Consider the following 26,627-nt stretch of genomic DNA (forward strand, 5'->3'; position numbering starts at 1 on the left):
AATCACATTTGTATAAATAGTTTTGCAGAGATCAGATTTCATGTATATTTAATTAAGTAAATTATCTACTATATATTTAAATATTTGATATAGATCACCTTATATTTTATGTCAGTCTTTCAGATTGTCTTTTTTCTCATCTATTTCTACTTTGAGGAGATCCATGGAATTCTTCCCACTTTTTCAATAAAACTAGTAAAATTTTTATACAGGAAAACCTAACCATGAATGACACAATATGTTTAAGAAGGAACTGGGATTTGTTTTGAAACAGAATTTGGAAGATAATACTTTAAATAGATAATGAAAGTTTGATTTTATGCATGATTATTGAGTTCTTAAATGAGGGGTTTTAAAACTTTACATAATTGTGGCAATAATTCCTTAATAACTTAACCTCTCAGGTTTGATTTTGGTGTTGGTTACTAATTGAATTATATCATTTTATCTTGCATAAGGAGGTGGTTTATATCTGTATCTCTAAAATTGGAGCCCAGCCATAACGTTTGTATAACTGATAAAAATCTGTTACTCTGCTACACTGAAGCACACTTCCTAATAATTGCTATGAAAATAAATTAGTTAAGAGTACAGAATTGAACACAAAGGTTATCACAAACCTTTTACCTGAAATTATGTGATCAACTTTATGCATTATGAATTAATTTAAATCTTAAGAAATTACTGTATTCTGCTTTTCAATAAGTGAGGGATGAGAGACAACTGATTCTCTGGTGTACCTGGGTTTCAAGTTCCTAGTAGCTACATTTTGAGCTTAATTTCCCGAATTATACAAGATTTGTAAATTTGTTAAAAGAAAACATTGCCATTAAACTCAAGGTAAGAAACTATCATACATTGTTTTATGTATCTTTATATAAAAAGTTACAAGTAGCAAGCATATGACACAGAAATGGAACAGTAACAGCAATAATTGTGAGTGCATGCTTTTTACAGTGTATCTAATAAAGGGACATTTGCCAACTCAAATATTCAGTAACATACATGCAGATTAATTTCTCAATGTCAAATTCAGTCATATTGCTAGATGTTTATCCAACAAACATTTCTATTGAAGTGATTATGAATGGCTAAATACCTGATTTCAATAAATTGTTCCTGAAACTGGGAATTTAACTTGCAACAAAAAGAAGAGAGAAAAAGAAAGAGAGAAATGACTGATGAGCATAATAACTAAAGTCTTATTGCCTTCTAGTAATTTTACTCAATACTGTTTGCTGAATTTTGTCATAATATAAGAATAGCTGATCAGAGAGTCCATAAAACCTCTAGCTGGTGTTTCCAAGGATGATAGTTTCACATTTCATTGTAGCATGTTCAAAATCACCCAGGAGCGCACTATTCTCAAGCAGTCTATATAATGAAAACAACGTACATATAACAAAAGTTCAATGTAAATCTTCTTTCACATGTCACACAACAAACAAGTAAATAACAGACATAAAACTTATCAACTGAAATAAAACTAAGAGAAAAAAAAAAGGGGTAGTCTCAGTTAGGAACTAATTTCTTCTTCAAGTTTGCAGCAAATCTCCAAATGTATTTAAAAACTAAGGAGCACTTAGTGGCCAGCAACCAAATTACAAAAGAAACATATTATTGTGCAGTGGGAATAACTTGCTAAGGAAGTAAGATATGTCTGTACTTCTTATATTTGGATAAAGGCAATGAAATTAAATTAGAAACACATTCACTCTCTCAGACAGCTGAAGTAATTCACTCTAGGTTCTTCCATTCAGAGTTTGCATGACTGCATGGATAGTTGTCTGAAAGCAAAACAAAGATCTCTCTATGAGGAAAAATTCAAAAAATTGTTTACCTAAGCTATCTAGAAGCAATAAAAGCATTAATGGATTATTTCCCAGTAAAATTGCTTTATACATATATACACATATAAACATGTATATACACATATCAATGTTTATATATATACACATATGCATATATAAATTGTCAGACTAGCAGCTGTCTATAACTTCATTATAAATATCTGAGATTATATTTATTGAGATGAAGTGTTGATAACAAATTATACAAAATGAAAAGCTTAGGAAAAGACTCAAAAAAGGAAGTTTAATTTGCAAACATTAACATTAGTGCTACAGAATCTCTAAATTTATCAGTCCTACCACGTACTCTTCCCCCCTACAATTCACAAGGTTGAATGAATAAAATGAACTGAAAACAGATCCACATCTTTCTGTCTTGGGTTAGATTGCCAAGTTTTGCATACTATTTCACATGCTGGGACTCTAAATTTTATTTTCATAAATAAAAAATAAAAAAAGAAACAACAGAGCCATGCAAAGCATCTGTCTTTATAATATCTTTGGAATGAAGATTATATTTAGCTAGGGGATGATTATAGTGCTGTTAAGAATAGGGAATTAATAGATTTTGCTTAGTTTAAAATGCTAAAGTGGTCATCTGTCTCTCCGTTTCCTTAGTATTCAAACCTGGCTCTCTCCATACAAGGTGACTTATAATTTGAGAACTAACATGCGTTTTAGCAATATAACAAATAAAATAGAAAGCAACAGATGATTCAATTGTTGTATAGTTGTTTACTTACCTCAAGTTTGTCTCTTAGACCCTAGTTGTGTTGTACTCAGACTCATGTTTGCTTAGAGACCCAATGAGGCAGAACCTGGAATGTTATGGCTATTTCATTCAAAATAATAATATTTGCACAGAAAAAATAAAAATATGCATATAGATACTTAATAAACAGTACTACTTGATAATCTGCTCAATATTCATGAAGTAATTAACATTGGCATGCAATTAGATTGAAATAATCAAATAACTTTTTTTTAAGAGACAGAAATGCCTTAATGTGCAAAGAAAATATGGAGGGCATGTAAACAGTCACAAGAAGTGCATAAATAATGCATGCAACAGAAAACACACATATAAAAAGTTTCTGTGTTCTTTTTCAAATAAATGGTTCATAAATGTTTCTGCTTTTCTTTTTCTTTTACTTGTAAACTTTTAATCGTTCATATTTACAGTCATTCAAAGTGCAATATACAGTAGAAATGGCTCTTATTAAAAATATCATGCTTGAATTTACTCTTTTATTGATTAGAAAGATTCCTTTTAACTACACACTTATATGTAAATATATAAGTATTATCTATTCACTATGTTGTTTCATGTTCTAATCGAGATCTCTATATATGTTAATATGACCAGACAAGATACTGTGATTAATAATGGAACAGATACAGTAAAGTTTTACAAATATTGTAATTCATTATATAAAAGATAATGTTTGATGAGAAAAAGGTTTTCCTTACTCCAGGATTGTTTCTCATTGTTGTGCCATGCATCAAAATGGATACAACTATTTTTTTATTTATTGATGTATTGATTTAGAGATGCTAAACCAACAGTGGATGATACTCAAGGCCACCTCAGTTACAAGGAAACCACATATATGTGGTTCTTTCAAAAACTAGATTAACGTAAAATGTTCTTTGGTTTTTAAAACTTGTACCTGTTCTCTGCTGACCTGTAGGTGTACGCATGTGGGTGTGTGTAAAATAGTAAAAGAAAAAGAAAGATATAAAGTAGAAAGGTAAAACTGAGATAAAGAATCCTTCAGGAAAGAGGAGCAGAGATGAGAGAGATAATATAATGGTATGTGATATCAGGAAACAGAAATTTAAACAATAAAAACTGAAGAAAGAAAATATGTCTTTACGAATAAAGAGTGAATGTTTGGGTAATCAAGTCCTTACACAATAGTCTTCATCAAAAATCTATTGATACTGACCGCTGAACAGCTTTATCATGTCTGGACAGCCTGTGACTTGTGGTTGGTACCTCTTCAATTTCGTCTATCTCACACGCATCTGCAGCATCTTGTGAGTAGCTATGCTTCATGACAAGGATATTTCTCCTGTTCATGGGCTGAATGAGTGGTTTTACAGGCTGGGGTTGTATTTCTGTCAAGACAGAAGCATCTCTTGTGCTGAGGTTACTACGGCTGCCCTTAATGCTAGACACTTGTGATCCACAGTGATGGTCATGAATGCATTTTGAAGATGATCTCCGCAGTTTATGATAATTTTCAAAGTCATCTGCAACATCAGCAAGGTCAGCTGTAGTCCCTGTCCCTCTGAGGGTGCATAACTCATAATGAGGAGGCTCAAAAACCTCCTGAAACACTGTTTGATCAAAGTCTGTTTTCCTTTGGACAAATTTTTTACGCGGCTGCTTGATCTGTACTATAACAGAGATAACAATGAGGATGATGACAATGCAAGAAGTCACCCCAATAATAGTCCCACTGGTATTGGTAAGTTGGTCCAATAGGTTAGCTTTTCTTTTTTCTGTGTGATAGGAAAAAAAAAGAAAAAGGAAAAAAAATCACATTAATTGCAGTTTGGCAATAAAAACAACCATGATGGTTTCACAGGTTACTGTAAAGCTGAGCCTAGTCTATGTGTGACAGTCTCACTGACAAAAAGAAAAAAAGGAAGAAATCAGGTATTGGCAAAAGCCAGATAAGCAACACATGTCTTCTGTGTGCCTATTCACTTGGAAAGCTATTTATTCAGGGTATATTACAAGCTTAATTAGAGGAAAGAATTATTTACATTTTTTATAAAAAGCAACCATCATATCAAACAGATGGCTTTAGTGTCATCTCTGAACTCCATTTGCCTGCTAACGTCCCCAAGACTGTTACAGATGTTCTCTTTATTATTTTCTGTCTCTTCTAGTAAATATATGCAACTAGGACATTAAGACCAATGAAAGAGTAAGACTTTACAGGATTTTAAAAGACATTCCTCTTTGCATTGGGAACTTTGATTAAGTCCTAAATTTGAAGAGCTAGCTGGGACTATTGACAGTATTCAATGAAAAAGCTAAATTAGGAGAAAATAGAAGTTATTCAAATTGAGGTTTCAGAAAGAAAAAAAAAAAAGAAAGTGCAAGTTATTTCTTTTATTCCTGACCTATTAATTACCACAACCTTTCTAAACAGCCATAAAAATCCAAAAGCTGATCCTACCTACTGCCCTTTACTCAGGGGCCTCTAGGAAGTTAACCAGCAAATTCAGCATTGTGAATGAAGAAAAACAGAAAATATGAAGTATAAGAATAAAAAGAAAAAGTTTCACCCTACTGTTGTGTTTATTGTTCTGGGATTTGCTTTCAAATGGCTGCAGACACATGAGATGGTGACTGAGCCTTGTAGAAATCCAAGCTGAAAGCATTCGCATCAGTCTCTCACAAGCATTAGCAAGACTTGACAACTGTGATTAAGTTTCAACACCCAGCTTAGTGTTATTTTTCCTGGCAACCTAAAACATATCAAAGGACTTAATAAAAAGCCTTTGAAATGAAAGTTATTGGCACCAAAACAATAACATCCATGTCTTCATAATCTCCTAGATATGAAAAAATGGACTTTTCAGTGTTCTCCATTGCCTACTCTTCTAGATTCACCTGAGGTTTCTCTAACTGACTGACACAGACTCCGGGGAAGTAGCAGAGTTAGAAAAAGCAAGACAGCAGCAAACAACCTTTTTGCTGGAATCAGCAAACCTCCTTTTTATAGTCAGAAAAACAAGGGAGAATAAATGCACAAGAGCCAATAAGAAGATACTTAGCAAATGAAAGATGAAAATCATTCCAGAAATTGAAGAGTAAGGAAGATTTTCTGTTTTCCTGTGTGCTGAAGAAGTAGAGAATAGACAATTATTTCCCAATTGTATGTTTATTTTCTTTGAAGCACATTTTTCCATGCCATAATTTTGCTGTGTCCTTTTAAAGTATATTTTCATTTGTGTTTTACTCTATTGCACTGCTTGTCAGGATTTTACAGGCTTCAGCAGACTTATGGCCTGACTGTTAATCCACCTCATTCTGAATTGTTTCTTGATTGGATCCTAAATTTGGCATATCCCATGTTTCCAGGAACAAATCTACAGTAGCGAGGAGAGCGGGAACGGGAAGGAAACGAACAGTCTCCCTATCCTTCAGTGTAAATTAGTTAAACTCTTTTCCCTGAAGATAACACAGATGATTTTTTTTTTTTTCCTGAGAAATATAGAGCAATATTTAGAAATCATTGTCAGTACCTGGTTAGGAACATCTGTCCCTACCTGTGAAGTAGACATTATGCCCGATTTTCTGTGCTTATTCCTTGCTCTTCAATTTCACTTGATTATAGGTAGATTTGGTTGCTTTCTTACAGTGTTAATTCCACTTCCCCTTGTCTTTTTAGTCCATCTGGGCTATTATGGGCATAGCATGCAGCTAAAAGACACCTGCTACCTATACGTTACTCCACTACAAAGGTAACTATGAGAAAGAAACCAAAATATGACCTTTAATTACATCTTAGATTGTCCATGAAACAGAGAAAAAGTTATCAGAAAGCCTGCCAGAAGGACATAACCAATACAAATAAACAACAAGCAAGAGAAATGCAAATACTGAAAGTGAAATCCATCACTATTTTTAACTCTCTTCATTTTCTCTATTGCTTGATGTACGCTCTCCCTGAATTACTCTTCCTGAGCTTTGACCCATCTAGCACATACTTAACAAGAAACTAGGGATAATATGCTGTGTCCTATGCAGTCTAAATGATTTAACATTTTGAATTCTACACATTACCTTTGCAGTGGTTTTCATCCCAAGGATACACACAATTCTGGAGTCCATTGCAGACCAATGTATTATTAATACACATGTTACTGTGGCAAAAGAATGTGTTGGCTTCACAAGGGGCTAAAAATAAGAAAAAAAAGGTGATATTAAGTAGTAACCATTTGGCTCTCTGCAACAGACACGTCCAGGAGTGATCATGTAATCTGTAAGAGGAGGAATCTATGCAAGACAGGCTCCTTGAGTATATTTAGTATTCAACATGCAGCATTGAAAGCACTCAAGTCACTCACTGCTTATTATTCTGTGGTAAGAGATTTTCAGTTCTAAGATGGATAGTGTGACTCTCACAGCTGTAGAAGGTTGCCCCCCCCCATACCTTGGTGAGTGGTCATTGATGTGTTATCAGTAATTTTAGCCACAGATACAAAACATAGCACCCTAAGAGCTGCTATGAAAAAAAATTAACTGTATCCAAACCAGATCTGGTGCATGAGAAATAATTTGTTTTAAATTTTTTTGCTGAAACTCCAGTTTTATGAGAAAATTTGTGTGACTCAAAGAAAATATGTATTGTACTTTAGCATCCATATTTTATGTGCCTGAAAATTTATCCACAAACAAAATAAAATTATTTTTAAAACTTTTTGATCATAAGAAAGGCTACAATGAAAAAGTACTCCTTTGATCACAAGTGTGAAGATTAAAAAAACCCAACAGTCTTCAATGTCCCTGAAGTCCATGATCTAGGCGAATCATGGAGACTAAAGCTGCAGGATGAAGGCTTTACTGAAGGCCATGCACTATTACTGTGAAGAAGCAGCTTAGAGGCCATGGGAAGGAATTGCACATGCAGCTAAACTGTGTTACTTAAGTGTTAGGAGATCCTTAGGTGTTGGGGTTGCAAAGATATAATTAAACTCCAAAATTATATAACATAGTAAAGATAAATTACTCCTCGTAATTCTTTTATTTAAAACAAAACCAGATGAGCTTCGTCCATTTAGAAAAAGAGCTATAAGCTTTATCAGTGTTAACTTAGTAGAAATGAACTATGTATTTTTTTAGCTCAAACAACCAAAAAGCATTTTTATAATTATTTTTAAGGGAAAGTTAAAAAATAACCTAAGACTCTTAACTAATCAGAAAGGTGTTAGGATGCTCATATTTTTGATGCTTAGAATCTGATGCTTCATGGCCATTTTTCTCCTCTGCAACTTTAAAAGCAGTTCCTATGACAACATATATGCATAATGCAGAGACTGGCTCAGAGAAGATTGCTTCAGTGGTTTGCTAAGGATGATACAAAGAATTTATATTGTAGAACTTAATTAGTCCATATATCATGTCAAGAAATCCATTTTTCAATAAGTTCAGATATCCATAATTGAATATAATGGCTTCTTCAGAGCAGTTATGGTCTGTTAAACAAATAGTAAATGCCATCAAAACTTGTACACACCCCAAAATACACAATCATCTACTAAGATATAACAGTATACCTATACTGTATCTCTTAGCCAATGCAGAAGATGGATCAGCCAGATTGATTCTGCCCACTGCTCAATTTTTGGAAAAATCTGGCATACCATCTCCTAAGCTGCAGTCACCCTGGTCAGGTGTTAAGTTTTGTACGGGAAAGATTTTACTTTAAACTGGACAGAAAGAGCATAACAACACAGGTGTGTATTATCTATTTGTTACTGTAATTTGGGGACAGTGAGGGCTGTGTCACATTGTGATGTGACACATCATATCGGGGATCCACCAGAAGTACCATCATCCTTTCACACTCTAGCTACAGTTCCTGTTTCTGGGCAAGTCAAGGATCTTTTGGGACTGGTTCTTTCCAACACACAGAAAAAGTCTCATTGCCTGCTCTAAACATAAAAGTGAAACACAGGTGAAGAGAATTTAGGAAAGGGAAACCTAAGAAGACCTAAGTAGCCACCCATTCAAAATACATGGTAATAAGTGTGAAGTGCAGAGGCAGAAAAGAACACCCAAATGACAAATGGAAAAAGCAGAAGGAACAACAGGGGAACAAGGAAAGTGCAGGATTAAGAAAGTTCATGCTAATAAAGCCATAAAGGAGAAAAAAAAAAAAACAAACAACCAAAACACCAAAAACATGAAAAGTGGCATGAAAGGCCTTAGAAGTGAAATGTTGAGGACAGAGTGCTGTGTCTGAACAGGCAGAACCTCTTAGATGTCTGTGACTTGCTCTTTAAAATGTCTGATTTAATCCTAAATGCAACAGCAAATAAAGGATTCAAAGTGGAGGGGAAAAAAAAAAAAAAAGAGAACAATTTAAGGGAAGGACAGACAGTTGTGTGAGGCAGAAATAAAGGAATTTATAAGCACAGTGGTGGTAAGTAGAAAAGGAGGAACTAGAGGAAGGTGGTAAAGGAAGTGAAAGGAAGAGGAAGAAAGAGAGAACTTCACAGCAGAAACAGATGACACTTAAGACATTCTGCACTGAAAGGGATGACAAGAGTTTTTATATCAAATTAAAAATATTGGGAAATGTTTCAGAAATAAGAGAGAAAAAATAAGAGCAGTACAAAAGACTTTTTTTTTCAGATTAAAGAATAAGGGATAATTATGCAAAGTGATGGCAGGGAGATCTGGAAATGAAAGGCAAGAGAAAGGAATTTAAAATAAAATTTCAATTTCTAGAGGAGAGTTATGGCATATGAATAAATGCCAGAACTAGATGAATAGCGATGTAGAGCAATTTCAAAGTAAGTACAGCAACCTAGCATGAGAGAAACCCAAATGTAAGATTCCTAAACCTAATGACAAACGGCCCCTTCATGTTTAAAAAATTAGTATAGTCAAGTCCTCTCTGTGGTTCCTTGAACCTGGACTGATTAAGTTGGACAATAAATCAAAATAATTTGCCCACTCTAATGCTGACTTTTTGTTCTAATGAATGAAAGCATCAAGGGAAGCTGAAAACTTGTCAATCCCATTTTACATTGGAGGAATTAGGGGTTTTTTAACCTTGCAGAGGCATAGCAAAAAGGTCTTGGGATGCTGCATCAAGGACATTCTAGTGATAATTAGAAAAAGATAAATGACCTGGTAATAAACAGGATTATTTTATAACAAGATGGATCTCATCCTGATGTTTTCTTGAAGCTGTTAGGGAAACCAAGATGGGAGTGGAATCAAGCAGAGTTCTGTTTGCTATGGACTACCTGACCAGGGACAAGAAGCAGATGAAACCTTCTTCGGATAGTGGGATGAAACCTCATGTTCGCAGGTCCTGGTCCTTATGGGAGATTTTAACTATCCGACATTTGTGGAGGGCAACACAGGAAGCCACAAGAAATCAAGGAGGTTTCCAGAGTGCATTTATGATAACTTTCTGATACAGGTAATCAATGAGCTGATAAGGAGAGTTCTTCTGGACCTCATACTTTTATGAACAAGCAAGAGCCAGTTGGGGATGTGAATGTCAAGTGCATCTCTGGCTGCAGTGATCATGAGATGGTAGAGTTCAGGATGCTGCAAAGAGGGAATAAGGTAAAGAGTGGGATCACAACCCTGGGCAAACTGTTGAGAGGTCTTCTTGGAATAATGCCATGGGAGGTGGTCCTGGAAAGATAAAGGATCCTGGAAAATTGGTTGATTCTGTAAGATCACCTCCTCCAAGTGCAGTTGTTATCTATCTGGACAAGCAGAAAATCAAGTGAAGGTGGCAGTTAGCCTGCACAGATGAAAAACGAGCTCCTCACAAAATTCAAACATTAAAAGAATATGTACAAGAAGTGGCAGTAGGGTCAGACAAAACCAGCAGAAATATAGAAGCACTGACCAAACATGCAGTGATATAGTTAGGAAAGCTGAAGCCCACTTGGAGTTGACTCTGGTGAGGGCTGTAAAGGGCAACAAAAAGAAATTCTATAGGTATATCAGCTGCCAAAGAAAGGTGAGGAAAAGTGTGAGTGTGATCCTGAATGACATAGGGGACTTGGTGACAAAGGACATGGAAAAGGCTGAGGTACTGAATGCTGCCTTATCCTCCATCTTGTTTTGGTGGGATTTGCCTTTTGGAGTTCCAAGCACTTGAGATGAGGGAGAAAGCCTGAAGCAAGGAAGATGTACCCACAGTGGAGGAGGACCAGGTTAGGTAACATTTAAACAAACTGGAGAGGCATGAGCCCATGGGCCCTGGTGGGGCTGGCTAATGTCATTGCAAGGCCACTCTTGATTATCTTTGAAAGATCATGGTGATTGGGGGAGGTTTCCAAGGACTATAAAAAAACAAATGTCTCCCTACCTTTGAGAAAAGCAAGAATCCTGAGAGTTACGGGTCAGTCAGCTTCATCTCAATCCCTGGCAAAATGACAGAGCTAATAATACTGAAAATCATTTCCAAACACATGAAGGACAAGAAGAGTGACTAACAAAAGGGAAATCACACTTGAGCAACATGACAGACTTCTACAACTGGATGACTGGCTTGGTGAGTGAGGGGACAGTAGTGGATGTTATTTAGCTCTATTTAAGAAAAGCTTTCAACCCTGTTTCCCATAACATTCTTATAGACAAACTGATGAATATGAGCTAGAAAAATGGACAGTGAGTTGAACTGAAGCTGGCTGAACTTCCATGCTTAAAAAGTTGTGATCATTAGCTCAAAGTCCGGCTGGAGGCCAGTCACTAGTGATGTACCCCAGGGTTCAGTACTGAGGCCAATACACTTAAGCCTTTTCTTTAATATCCTGGATGATGGGACAGAGTTTGCAGGCACTGTAAAACTGGGAGGACTGGTTGATAGACCAAGTGGTTGGGTGGCTGTACAGATGCGTATCAATAGGCTGGAGAAACAGGAACTTCAAGCAATTCAACAAAAGGAAGTACAAAGTCCTGTGCCTGAGGAGGAATAACTTCATGTTCTAGTACATGCTGGGGACTGACTGTCTGAAAAGTAAGTTTGCAGAAAAGGTGCCAGTGTGCAATAAGCTGACCATGAACCAGCAGTGTCTTTTTTTGTCAAAGAAGGGCACCAGTATCCTGGGCTGCCTTACAAAGAGTACTGTCAGCAGATTGAGAGACATTATCCTTTCCCTCTACTCAGCGCTGGTAAAGCCGCCTCTGCAGTGCTGTGTTCAGTTCTGGGCTCTGCAGCACAAGACAGACATGCATGTAAGGGTTTGAGTCCAACAAATGGTCACAAAGACCATTAAAGGCTTAGATCATGTGACATATGAGGAGTGTCTGAGAGAGATAAGACTGTTTAGCCCAGAGAAGAAAAAGCTCGGGGTGAACTTCATCAATGTGTATAGATACCTGGTGGAAGGGAATAAAGAAGACAGAGCCAGGCTCTTCTCAGCAGTGCCCAGTGACAGGACAAGAAGCAATGAGCATTAAGTGGAACACAGAAAATTCCCCTTAAATGCAAACCCAAACTTTTACTTTGAGGCTGGTCAAACACTGGTTCAGGACCTGGTTTCCCAGAGATGTTGTGGAGTCTCCATAATTGAAGATATTGAAAACCCAACTGGATACAGCCCTGAGCAACTTGCTGTAGCTGACCCTGCCTTGAGCAGGAGGATGGGACTAGGCCATATTCTGGAGTTTCTTCCAACCTCAACCCTCCTGTGAGGCTCTGGAAAGATTGCCTCCTAATTAGATAAAAAGTAACAGCTGGGAACACACAGTTATGTTATTTCTCCTGTCTCCCAAAGCTGCCTTGAGTCAAGCTCTGCCTAGAAAGAGGTGAGATAGCATATTCAGCACAATGAATGATTATAACAATTATAACAAAAGCAAGCAAATTTGAACTACGTCTATAATTCAACCTCATGTATTTTAATAAATTTAAGTCTCTGATAAATTATTGGATTCTTACAGCATGAAAACTCAATAATTTAAATTAAATCACCAATTAAATAAAAAGATTATTATTAAAGGTCCTTTTTCCAGTTTGGATTTGAACCAATAGTTCTTTTTAAGTAAAACTATAGTTTATATAAAACTACATACAAAACTATATATACTCATATACAAAATGAAAAAAAAAAAAAGAACGCTTTCATTCTACATTATTTTTAATGATAATATTTTCATTTTTTAAATTTGTGTGATATGTTTAGGGATACCTTGTTTCTTAATATGCAAACAGATTTTGTTGTTATTGAATGAATTATAATATAATGCCTTCTGCTTTGCAACAAGTATTTATACTGAACACAAGATGGTGCACTTATCCTAGAAGATAAGTAAGGAAGTGCATTAACAGAAGTAGATAACCCAGAAACTTTTTCAGGTTTAGGAAAACTATATTTTAAAAAATCCTATAATAATGACCCTATTTCTGTTATCTGGCATGTAAATATATTTTGTTTCTGGTACAAGTTAGGAGTTTGTTATAATGATCATATTTCCAGAAGGTTACTATCACAGTATTGTAAAAAGCCTGAGTTTAGTATTTGAAGATTACTACTTTCGAAAGTTATAAAAATTATACCAATAGAGTTGTCTATATTTTCTTATTATTGGAAGGTTTTTTGAATGCATTTGGAGAGAATAATCAATATTTTTGCTTTTATTCCTGCAAAATGATAATAAATTATTTTAAGCTTGAATAGCCCTAAGGCAGAAAAACATAAAGAGCATTAATATTTCTTCCGTATGCCATGTTTACAAAGTAACGTGAAATAAAAACAGTTAAAGTTTATATTTAAAAAATACTGCTTTCACTGAGGCAATAAAATAAACAATCACAAGGAATACATGTACATTTATACTACAAAATAATATTTACAAAGTACTACAGCAATTAAATAGTCTATATGTTATTAATAACTATTATACTATTGAGTTGTTATGACATTAATAATAAAATACATTATCTGTGTGTGTTGAGCATAATTTTGTTGGGCATTATAGGATATTTTGGGTATAATGTGCAAACACAGCCAGGTCAAAATATTTTTGCAAGATGAAGTCAGAAGCTGACTTGTAATGGTCCTGGTGTGAAGCCTGGCTGTTCCACTTCTGTGCAGTGCTTTCCTCAGTGTATTTACACTGTTTCTTGGCACCATGCAGAGTTTGTGTAACAAATTTGCTTCTAGGGTGTGAACTAGCTCTGAGACAGCTAGCTTGGGTATCTGCATTGTAGTTCATTGCACTGTGTGGACCCTTTGAGCCTGTTTCAAGACAGGGATTTCAGTCTGGAACTTGCTAATCTTAGTTGAATGCCCTACTCACTATTTTTAGGCTTCTCTCTTCCCCCGTTCCCTTCATGTCATAACGTTTTTGAGAGTTCTTGCTTTCTCCTGAGGGTGAATGGAAAAATTCTGAAATCTTAATAATGGTTAGATGCAAAAAATATTTCACACAGAACTTGTTAGACATTTCACACCTACTCGTCATGTCCTCAAGATAGCTCATTGCATCATGCTCTGCACGTAAATTCAAGTATACATAATTTTGATTTTTCCCACTGTTCCTTACTGAAAAATAGAGCTTGCTTTCCTTTACAAGAGGAAGAAAAGTTAAATTCTTCAGGTGTTCCTTGAATCATGCTTGAAACAGAGAAATAAGTTTTCTCTCAGCCTCTCCAAGGAACAGTTCATCAGTCATGTTGAGAGACTTTCACTTACTTTCTTAAAATTATTAAGTCGGTTTTAGTACTGTAAGCTACAAGTATATGAACTAAAGTAAAATTACTTATCTTTTAATTTGCTGCCAATAAAAATCTTATTAAAATACAGCTATTAGAAGCTTGGAAATGAAATGTGCTTAATACTGAATTTTCTTTCTCAACCATACTCAGACAGTTCTGTTCAAGATAAATGTAACTTTTACAGATAGTTAATATCAGATACACATTGATAATCTGGTCTTTAAAAATGCTTATATGTGGTTTCATGGTGGTTTTTTTTAATATGAAGTCACTAGAGAATGGCAGCTCAGGAGGATGTGCTCAGAGCTCTAGTCTGTGTCCAGTTTTTACATTCTAAGCACCACAAACAGTTATTTTGTTCAGGGGCAGAGAGGCATTGGGTTGCTTAATCAGTGAGGGTTTTTTCACTAAAGATAGCTGCAAATAGGACAGAGGGGCAGCAAATCACAGCTGAGTGCACACCAGTAAGAAGGCAATCACAATGTTTTCTTTTTTATATATTGCTGTGGAAGCAGGAAGCAAAGCCAGCAAAGCTGTCATCTATTTACACTCCGAAGTCCTTGCAAAGAGAAACCATCTCTTCACATGTGTTGCACTTAGAGCTTTGTTCCCTTTCTCAGTATCTCCCCTTACATTACCACAACAGTCATTAATACTGCACACCTGCAGTGCCTTTCCCCCATTAGAGAATTGCCCATGATGGGGTGATCGTCTTCAGGGATTCTGGCTGTAAAAAAGGACTTGAGTGTTGTTACTTGATAAAGCTGTGCAGCACTCTTGTAAACATGGCCCTAGATTTCTACCCAAATACTTCTATGCGATTCTTATCCAACGAATATAAGTATGATAGAACTTGTGTTCCTTTAAGAAAGCCACATATGACATGGCTTTAAGAACAGGCTCAGAGCTCAAAGTGTCAACAAAAGAAGAGAAAGAATGATATTCTTCTGGTCTGGGGCTTTTGATACAGGGTTATGGATGGAGAAGAAAGCAGTGCTACCAAATAGCAGTCAGAGGTGAGAAAACAAATTTCTTGCCTGCTGTGCATACAGAGGAATCTTCTCATATCCTATATGCACTGGTTTTACAAGTCTGCTTTTAGGTTGAAGCATAGGTGTGTCTGCTCAGAGGCAGCTCTTTGAAGAAGCTGTAGGTGTAACATGTCTGTCATTTATCAGGCTGGAGATCACTCTCACAGTCACAGAAAATTAAATGAACAGTTAGTCAGCAGGTGAAAAAAACAAAGACTCATTTTTCAAGTCTTACCAGATGAACAGACACCTTTTGATGATACCAGCATTATTGTTTTGCTTTTTCTGAATCTTAAATTAATTTATTGGATATTTGAAATCTATTCTAGATGGTGACTACCATACAAAAATATGATTATACATATATGCTTAGAAGATATATTAAAGATTAAAAAGGTAAGGACTTAAGCAGACAAAACTCATGATAGTGGAGTAGCTAATAATGCTGATCATGAAATATGCAATCATGACTCTAAATGATCAACTATCAAGAATTAATTGGTTATTAAGAGTTATTTAGAGATCTACTACTATTTTGATGCTGTGAGAATCGTTACTGATCTTATGGCAGAGAAAGTTTAACAGCTTCTTGCATTGTATGCCTTTCCTTCAAACATATTTATAGCACTGCTGCTCTGCAAAGCATCACTGCTAGTGGTTTGGAAACTTGTAAGACCACTTTTTAGGTACCAACAAAAAAGACATATATATTTCAAATGTAATTGGAACACACGTTCCAATTGTGATTTAAACATATTTAAAATAATAATTTAAGAAATCTCATTAAGATTTCTCTGTTCTACATAAATGCCAAGTCCCCAGTAATTGTCTCTATAACAACAATCAACACTGAACAGACTTTCACAGAAAGAAAACGTTCCTCAGACTAAGTAGACTCTTTCCACAACCAAACACTTCCAGTTCACAGAGTCTTGTGTAAGGGAAGACTCACAATCTCAACAGCTTAACTCCACAGTATGGAGAGAAACGTGGGGAGGTGCAGATCACAACACCTCCTGGCCATTCCCACAGCAAAAGGATATAAGTAATTTTACTTTGTCACTCTTTCTCATGTATATAACCACAACATAAAAGTCATCTTCTATTTTGTTTCTTTCTCAGCTCTAAGTGAACAAAATAGCTTTTTTCCTCTTTGTCCCCAAGCAGATACACAGGTGTCTGTTCCCTGATGCACATCTCCCTGAATGAGGTCTGACATTCCTTCTCTCCCATGCAGATGATCTAATTATTTCCACACGCTGCTGAAAGACACTGCAGTTTACATGCTATGAGCTGTGTCTCACAATGCGCACACCGGACATCTGCTCTAGCTGATTTCTGACAGCCAGCACCAGTCTGCGGCATAGGGCAACACTTACAGACAACAGACATGGCACAGAAAATACAATCAGCATCACCATTAAACCTTTAAAGTCAAATTCTAGTAGTAAAAGTTTCTTCTAATATTTATGAGCAGGCTGTGTATACATATTTCAAAGCATAATTTAACCCCTTAATAAATTTTCAGCTTTTAGTGCACAATGATTGTTCAGAATAAATTTACAGAAAACACTTCATGTTAACATTTTCAACTTCCCAGTCAGAATACCGTGCAGTATAAAGTATCGTCTATTTACAAGAACAGAGTAGCTAACAAGATGTAGCACATCAGTTAAGCATATTAGGAATATTATAAGAGAAAAAAAGTAATTTTTTTCCTTATTTTCCTTTAAAATATGAAAGCCTTGCAAACACACACTTATTCAAACCTTCATTTCAAGTTAGTCATCATAGTGCTTCACTTCCCAGTTCTTTATATGCTGTGAACCTCCAGTGCCTATGCAGTTGTTTCTAAGGTAACAGATCAGGATGTTTTGTGAAAAAAATGGATCAGATCTTGAATATTCAAGACAGCTCCAGTTGCAGAAATGAGAAAAGGGCAGTATCATCTCAACTGAGGATTCACAATATCTTTTAGACCCTGGCCTGATTTACAGACAAGAAAAATATAATTCACCCTAGGGCTGCAGTGTGAGAGTATAGTGGCGTATGCAGTTTCAGGCATGCAGACTGTCAGAAATTTTTAATCAGAACCATAATTAAGGAATTATAGAAGCTGTTCTCTACAGAGTCTCATTGCCTCATTGCAGGGTACACACATAGAGAATACAAATGAAGAATGTGTTTGGTAGGATTGTGTCTTCATTCCAACCAGTGACAGTCACACAGAAATCTTCCTGTCAGAGATGTGACGCACAAACTAAAATATACGTTAAAATTAGCAGGAATCAACATGTGAAAATAAATGCGTATACTCCTTCCTCAAGGGACCATATATGCATTATTTCTATCAAAGAAAGCTAATCGATAAATTATTATCTGAGTCAATCATTTTCAGTGAATGGTATTATTGTGTTTTGTTGAGAATTTTTTGTAGTTTGATTGTTTGTTTGTTTTTTAAACTGGCTAGAACTAGCTTTTGTTTCTTTCAAAGGCTGTATTACTTATTATTTGAGTCCAGAAATCTCATAAACATATGAATGTAGGCAAGACACATAGACAGAATATTAACCAAAATAGGTAAAGCTTTTAGAAAACTTCTGTTACTACAAAAAATTTACTAAATTCTTTGCTTAACAATATATGATATATATGTTTATTGAAATATGCATTCTGGAATATACACAAACACACCCATAATCTGTGATAAAATAATCATAAAGTAGTTTTCAAATAACCATCATAATGAGATCTAAAAAATGAAATTCATAGGAAAGGATCCAGCTGACAAAACCTTCAGAGCTGTATTATTTCCCATCTTGCGTAAGGGAAAACTGAGACACAGTGGCCCAGAAACTTGGGGATTAGATGAAAGTTGCAGCCATACAACTGGACAGGTCATGACTACTCATACTTGTCTTCCTGTCTCTGAATCCTGTGCTCTATCCACTGTGTTACAAATTATTGCACAATATAAATGCTTGGAATAAAAACTGTTCTGAATATATATATAGATTGTTTTGGGAACATTCTTCAGTGACTATGAAACATTAACAGTTTTTGGGATTTGTACCATTTAAAAACTGAAAGGTAGACACATTGATTAGGGTCTTACGTTCTTGGAAAGATGTGAAGAGCATCTGGAATCGACTGCTTCGACTGCCTTCATCTGCCCACATGCGGATTACACCAAGACCTGTCCGCAGCATTACATCGTTAGCAACAGTGCTGCAAAATTTCGCTTTCAAATCTTCCACAGAGCTGCTCCCATCATAGACAGCTACAAAGTTCCTTTTACATTCATTAGAATTCTGCATCTCATAGTCCAAGAATCGCAAATAGATCTATGAAACAAACAAACAACAAATAAAATATGTACAGACATTCAAGAATGGCTAAACAAACACTAAAAACTTTTGCTCTACCTTGTGGGAGAAAGACACAATACCACCATCAGAATAATTTTTCTGGAGTTGGTGATCCATAGGCCACTTCCCTGGAAGGGCATTAATATGGAGACTGAGCACTGTTTATGTTTCCTGGTATTTTGTCTTGCTTCAGAATAGAAGCCAGCGGAAGATCTAGATATTTTTGTTCTAATTTCCAAATATATATCTGTCTTTGAGAAGTATGTACAACAGACCTTCAATCTGAAGGACAGACAAGCTAGAAATTTCTTCTTTCACTGGATAGCACAATATTGCTCTATTACTTGCCTGACATGGAAAATAATAAGGCAAATAATTGCTGCTCCCTCCCCAGAGTCAATATGTGTCATCTTTGTGATATGTCTCAGCTACACTGATTCAGGAAGTGAGAATCTGGGAGCCAGGTAGAACTCAATCATTAATCTTTTTATGTTTCCTCAAGCAATTTGGCCACCATCTCAACTTTTCTAAACAAAGCTTAATGGTATATATTTTCATAATTTAACAGGGTTGAAATCAAGCGTATTTCATGGAAATTACTAGAAACCTATAAAGTTTTTTACAAAATGTCTCTTACACACAAGCTAAGTTCTATCCTGAATGTAATAGACGTCTTGCCCTTAGCACAGACAACTTTAAATCTACCCCAAACCAAGCAGGGGTCAGTAGTAAAGGCTATTGTTTGATTTTCAACTCTATGTGGACTTTAATAGAGAAAACCACTCATTTTAAACAATTGTTAATACAAGCAACATTAAATATTCCAGTAACAGAGAAGCTAAGTAACATTTTCAATAGACATCTAATACAAAATCAAACTGCCCAGTATACCCAGGAGACTTCAGAAGAATAACATAAAAATGAGAAGTAGGGCAGATACAGCATAAAAAAACAGTAAACATACCCAGCATACAGACACATACATCTTCACTTGAAAAAAATAACAAAAAAGAAACTCTAATGTATTAGACATAAGATATACTTCTTTACAAACAATCCTATTAACTTCAGGTAGTTTTTTACATGCACAGAACAATTGTTTAAAAAGCTTCTCTGGATTTGCGTAAAGTACACAAACATAGCATATCCTAGTAGCAACAGGACTCACTACTGCACCACATTACCATATTAAAGCTCTTACGGTTTGAGAATTATGTGCTATTAAGCAGTCTGTCACTGTTTAATAATAGCTCAGATTTTAAAATTAGTATTTTCAGGTAGTGAATTATGGTACATTTCCATTCTTTGTTACGCTTTCCAACTGGTCTCTCTAAAAAGGATGTTTTTAAAACAATTTTTACTAGCATATGAAAATTGGTATACTAAGCTTCATTTTGCTTGCCTAACTTTTTTCTAGTGTGTTATTTCTTACAGTAGTCCTTACTTATGTTCTAACATTCCCATCTTCCAGAAGAACTCAAGAGGAATGTATTTCAATTAATTTGCAATTAAGTGAATTCTACTTTCATCATGTATCCTGTTTCTTTAATATTTTAAATTAAGGAAAGCTCCTTGTATTGATCTCTACAAAATGGAACAGTTAACAGCAATACACAAAGTAATATTCAGATGGCAAGATCCTATATCAAGGAATACTTTTAGTAGTATTTTTTATTTCATTTACTGGTTGCTCCACCACTGCAATGGAATGAGAAATTACTAGAGTTCAGTCACCTGGCATTGATGAAATTTTCTCACAATATCCACCACTTTTTAGAAATGTGTTGTCTTGAAATGTCTTGCTATTTCGTCTCCTACTGGGGGACATGCAGTTTCCATTCCTGTTAAAACAGGTCACCTGCTTCCTTGGGAAATTTGTACTTAAAGTTTTGCTTTGAATTCCAAAGATTTGTTGAGTGCAGAAAATGCATTGCTGCACTGACTACATCCCTTTACAAGTCTCTCTCTCATTCTTTACTCTCTTCCTCCCTTCCCCAGGTACCTGACTCTTTACTCCTTCTCATGCTCCAAATCCTTGTTCTTGGTGTTAATCAGCTACTTAGAGCATTTCTGTCTTGCTGATACCTGAATACTTTAACCCCTCATATATTCCTAGTCTTCAGTGTGACCGCTGCTCTTTTTTTTTTTATATAGCTTCAGCCACTTTCATAGACACTAGGCAGATGACTGACCTTTGCTGTCAGGTAATTCCTAGAAACTGTCACACCTCTGACAGGAAGTGTACGAATATGTACAGAAATTAACTGGAACCAAGCAAAAATGAGCAGCAAAAGGTCAGTGAGAGAGCTGCAGGCAAGAATTTTGGACCAGTTAGTGGCTCAAACTGGGGCGGGCAATGTGAGATGGGTTCTTACTTCTCACTCCCATGGTTTGATAGACCCTCCAGTTGGCACAGGCACAGCATGGTCCTGCCAGAGCAAGATTATGTGTGAGGGAGGGATGCATGGAAAGAGGCAGAGCTATGATACCCACACCCAACAACTGGCCATAGCTGGTTCACACCATAGACCTGCTTCTGTGTTCTACAGACAAGTCGTTCCTGCTCAAACAAGAGTGTAACAGGCACTGTGAAACCCTGGCACCCAGCCTCTCCCGTGAAGCTGCTGAGATAGTCCATAGTCTGTCTCTGCATAACATTTCACTTAGAACAGGGAATTAAATGTGCACCTTGCTTTTCTTTCCTCTTCTAACAGAAGCTGCTTGCTTCAGATGGACGCTTCAGTGCTTGACAGCTTTGTCACAGGTAGTGCAATAGAAACATTCTGCAGCTGGTTACATGCAATACTGTAAGCACACGACTGTTTTCCAGGAAGAAAAGCACATCTAATAAATGTCTCATAAGAATTCACAGAAGGCTTACAACCTATTCTTGTCATGAATAATTATTTTTGTGCCATATATGCGTATCATATTTATACCAATGTTCTAGTACACCATGCATAGATATGATAAACCATACAGATATAATGCAATGTATATGTATCATATTTTTGTCTGACTACATTCTTCAGGAAAGATCTTACTTCAGAAAAAAATGCCTTGGTCTGACTGCAGAACAATAGTAAAACTATACTCCATCTAATGAGGGAAGAACCTTTTACACTTGCTCCCTTGTTCTTTATTTCTATCCTACTGTCTTATATATATACAATATGCATGTATGTATACATATATGTAAGCACATATACATCTTGTATGAGGTATCCCATTTCAGTATTGAGAAATAATTTACATCAGTTTTCATTCTTACAATAAATGTGTACTAATCCTCACTGTGCTTATAAAATACCATCTCTCACAGCAATTTCCAGCATTCATCAATTTTTCCTGATCCATTCAAACAGATTGTTCATATAACAGTACAGCCGAAGTCTTATTTCTATAGGCTTATCATTTGACATTCTCTAGTTTATAGTGATACGCTAGCCCTATAAAATAGTAAAATATTTCTTAGAATAGCAGTTACAAATGCTGAGAAGGAATCAAGAGAACAATAAGTTAGCATTCCACTTTGAGTCCCTCAGTGAAGAAGCCAACAATTTCAGTTCTCCCCAAGCCTGAATTCTGCTGTTAGTAATACCAGTTCATTTCTCTGTGTGATCAGTTCAGCTAAGATCATAACATGTATAGAACTGATAGGTACTGGAATCACTGTAAAGAAATACTTGGCTTTAAAATCTATGTCTATCATTCAGAAGAAAGACAGCACTATCTCCAATGGCATGATCTTAATTTATGAAAATAAATGGGGACTTGCTACAAAGCTCACTGAAATCAGTGGGTATCTTTCAATTTACTTAAGTTTATTTGGATCAGACTTATGTATTAAGACTGCAGTGCATTTTTAAAAACTGGAAACTGATTACACAAACTGACAACCTGATATTGAATCAGATTTTATTTGAAAAAGCAGGAATAATTTAATTGCATCTGCACACCTCTGCCAATTTTTGGGGTTTTATCACTATATAGTTGCCATTGTTCCTGTCACCAGCTGTAAGACCCACATTGGCAGAAGAAAATGACTAATAAATTGAGTTCCCCAGGGAAAGAATAAAACTGATTATATGTCAAACTGTTATCTAATGCAAAATGTTCCTGATACATAGTTTTCTGATATCAGTAGCAATATTCTCATTACTCCCACTGGTATATGGATCTCACTAAAAGAAATTAAGCAGAAAGTGAGAGAAAAATTATTAATTTTTCTGCTTATTTCATTTGCTGAGATCTTAGTTAGTACTTCTACTAGCAGTGGATAAGAAACTTTGCTCCCCCAAAAGTAAACAAACAAACAAAAAAGGAGGTCACAAACTCAAATGCCACTGTCTGCCTTCATTTAGTCTTTTTTCATTGATGCCAATGGGAGCTTTTAGAATGATAATATTTCCACAGATTCTGACACATTATATTAGCATAATTAGGATGTCCTTGACAAAGAGAAGATCTTACTTGAAAGAAGCAGTATAACTGCTATATCTTCTTTGTTCACATTTTTGTTGTAAAGTTTTAATAAGACACCTTCCTCAAATCATCAGTTCCACATTACTTAGAAGAGGCTGCTACTGCACAAGTATTAGTTTTTACTGTGCTTTGAGATGTCACTACAAATGCAATGCCATTAGCAATGAAACTGATAAAGCCTCACTGCAACCGTGGCATATATAATTTACACTCGGACACATTATATTTTAAGTAAATGTCTGTCACCTTTAAGGTTTGTATTGTCATCATAGTAGTGAAAAAGGAAATGCTGGATAAGTTTTACAATTTTTTTATTTAAATTTGAAAACAATAGATAACTCTGCATATATTAGAAAAAAAAGGAAAGAATGGTTGTAAACTATGAATAATATATCACTTCAGTAAAACTGTCAGATCATAATCTCTTCATAGTGAATCACTTTGGATGAGTTCTGCTTTTTAATCAATCACTGAAGGTTAGGGCTGACAACATGATTGATCAGGCAAGTCAGGAAAACCTTCAAACCATATCCCAGCATATCAGACTTAATATATGTGCACAGACATTCAGTCCTCTATAATGCATCAACAAAAAACAAATCAAAATAAACAAAAAAAGTGCCATCTTTCAGCTGCTAGAAGTAATTTAGATGTAAGACAAAAATCTCTTCCTCATCGGGGCCTAATATCCAGATTTTGCATATTCAGCTTCTACGTTCAGTCAATTGTCTTGTAAGCACAGGACTGGGTTAAACTGTCCTGTGTCCTTCTGCATTGCTCACTGATTAGTTACGGTGTTTGCTTCGTTCTGCATCTTGTTCAGCTCTATGCTATTAGCAAAGGAGTTTCAAGATGACACCTCCAGTGTTTAGGCCTGGGAAACTAAGTTTTTTTTAAGAGGGTTGTGCAACACTAATTAATCTCTAACTAATTAAATAAAAAGATGACATGCATGACAGTCTAAAAATCGTATTACTAACAATGCTGAATTTGTCTTCTAAAGTAGCCTCTCCTGTTGTTTGGATCTTAAACCTGTTTTTTTGAAAATCAACATTAGTTGAGCCCAAAATTGTTAACAGTACATGTTCTGTTTGGCTTTTTTGTTTGGGTTTTTTTGGATATTTTTGGACCTGCTGTTACCCTGGTCTGAGACCATACTGTGCAGACAACTCCACATCTCATATTTTACTCTCTGCTGGGGTTTGGAGAATACTGTCTTCTGAAAGTGACAACCTTATATGGTACTTCTTCTAACACCCAGTGATTCACAGCCAGGCTTAGACATCAAAATATCATTTTCCTGGACAGGAGAAGCTCTTCAGATTTCTTTGCTTTGTCCTACTTGTTTCTTCAGACTTCTGTGAGTCCCCAATAACTGACATTTATTCTAACTGTCAAGACATTCTCATTTTTCTCTCATATAGTGGCGAAATGCTCAGAAGTTACAGCCTTTGTAGGTCTTTGATGCTGTTCTGCTTTTTAACACCGAAGACTGTAGATCACATCCTGATTCTGCTGTTCTCTTCGGTAGATGCTTTATTACTTTCATCAGTAGCTTTTTCTAATTGCATTTCTTATCAATTATTTGGTTTGAGGATGCTGAGTTCAGTTATATTTCTATAGCTGAATAGAAAAGATTCATGCTACCTTAAAAGTGGGGTTTTTTGTCAGTGCTACTCTGGCATGTGTATTATCACATCTGCTAGAAGAGATATTACATACACGATTCTACACGCTTGCTTTTCTAGCACCTTCATCTAACAAAGCTGTTTCATATAAATTAATGTAATAGTTTCACACAGGTAAACAATATTTTCTACTTGTTTAGACACGATGTGTTCACCTTGTTCCGGGGATGCCAGATAAATGTGTTGAGGTTTTTTTTTTGTTTTTTTTTTTTTTTTTAATTCATAATATTATTTGCATTATTTGTATGTTAGCAAGCTTCAGAGTTTCTTCAGAGAAGGACCTCATCTGAAGCCTGTACAAATGTCTCTGGTTAATAGGTTTTTCAGTCTTTAAATTTTATTTTTCTGTAACATTTCAAGAATAAACTTTCAAATGCTTCCTATTAAATGTTAGTGAACTACCTCAAGCTTCTTTTTTACATCTGATTAAGACACCTCCAAAAATTAGGGATATGCTAGTCTGCTAGTGCTGACAGCTTGAACTGTTTTTCTAGGAAGTCTCACCCGAGAACAGAAGTTTCCACTTCACATGAAGTATAGAAAATCTGGTTTAGTCAGATTGGTTTATACAGACTTGTAGCTCTGCAGTTTGCTTCACCGTGTATTTCCTCCTAACTGTCTAGGAAATGCCTGCAACAGCCCATTCTCTTTCCAGACTGCATTCAAACCAAAACTCATGCACCTGGAACTGAAACCATAATCTCCCTGATAAGGTATGTGGATATAAGGTCTACCATGAAAACAGTGATAAGTGATTTAGAGGGTCTCCCAGGTAGCAGTATCTATCCTTTGTAAATATGGAAATGTCTTGGCTCCACTTGGGCTTTTGGTGACTCTACCACTTCCCTGGGCAGCCTGTTCCAATATTTGACAACCCTTTCACTGAAGAATTTTTTCCTAATATCCAACCTAAATCTCCCCTGGCGCAACTTAAGAATGTTCTCTCTTGTCTTATCACTTGTTGTTTGTGAGAAAAGACCAACACCCACCTCACACCAACCTCCTTTCAGGTAGTTGTAGAGAGCAAGAACGTCTCCCGTCAGCCTCCTCTTCTCCAGACTAAACGATCCCAGTTCCCTCAGCTGCTGTTCATAAGATTTATTCTCCAGGCCCTTCACCAGCTTCGTTACCCTTCTTTGCACATGCTTCAGCAACAAGATGCCCTTCTTCTAGTGAGGGGCCCAAAACTGAACACAGTACTTGAGGTGCAGCCTCACCAGTGCAGAGTACAGGGGCACAATCACTTCCCTGCTCCTGCTGGCCACGCTATTTCTGATACAGGCCAGGATGCTGTTGGGCTTCTTGGCTGCCCAAGCACACTGCTGGTTCATGTTCAGCTGGCTGTCGACCAACACCCCCAGGTCCTTTTCTGCCAGGCAGCTCTCCAGCTACTCCTCCCTAAGCCTGTAGCATTGCATGGGGTTATTGTGACCCAGGTGCAGGACCCGACACTTGGCCTTGTTAAACCTCATACAGTTGGCCTTGGCCCATCGATCCAGCCTGTCCAGATCCCTCTGCAGAGCCTTCTTACCCTCAAGCAGATCAACACTCTCACCCAGCTTGGTGTCATCTGCAAACTTACTGAGGTTGCACTCAATCCCCTCATCCAGATCATTGATAAAGATGTTAAACAGGGCTGGCCCCAGAACTAAGCCCTGGGGAATATCACTTGTGACTGGCCACCAAGTGGATTTAGCTCCATTCCTCACAATTCTCTGGACTTGGCCATGCAATCAGTTTTTCACCCAGTGAAGAGGACACCTGT

General features: G+C 36.2%; 1 protein-coding gene across 1 annotated transcript; it reads right to left on the reverse strand.

Annotated features, from left to right (window-relative positions):
- Positions 1 to 849: 849 nt before the first annotated feature.
- NETO1 (neuropilin and tolloid like 1) lies at positions 850 to 18,806 on the reverse strand. The gene is made up of 6 exons (XM_010171210.2): positions 18,747 to 18,806; positions 18,437 to 18,665; positions 6,658 to 6,771; positions 3,800 to 4,358; positions 2,594 to 2,668; positions 850 to 1,374 (listed from the first exon to the last, which is right to left on the reverse strand). Exons 1-5 carry the CDS (start codon positions 18,804 to 18,806, stop codon positions 2,608 to 2,610), a joined length of 1,023 nt encoding a protein of 340 aa, XP_010169512.2. The 3' UTR covers positions 850 to 1,374; positions 2,594 to 2,607.
- Between the last annotated feature and the right edge of the window lie 7,821 nt (positions 18,807 to 26,627).

This window comes from Antrostomus carolinensis, unplaced genomic scaffold (assembly GCF_000700745.2).
Source record: "Antrostomus carolinensis isolate BGI_N321 unplaced genomic scaffold, ASM70074v2 scaffold14357, whole genome shotgun sequence".
In the NCBI taxonomy this organism is placed as follows: Eukaryota; Metazoa; Chordata; class Aves; order Caprimulgiformes; family Caprimulgidae; genus Antrostomus; species Antrostomus carolinensis.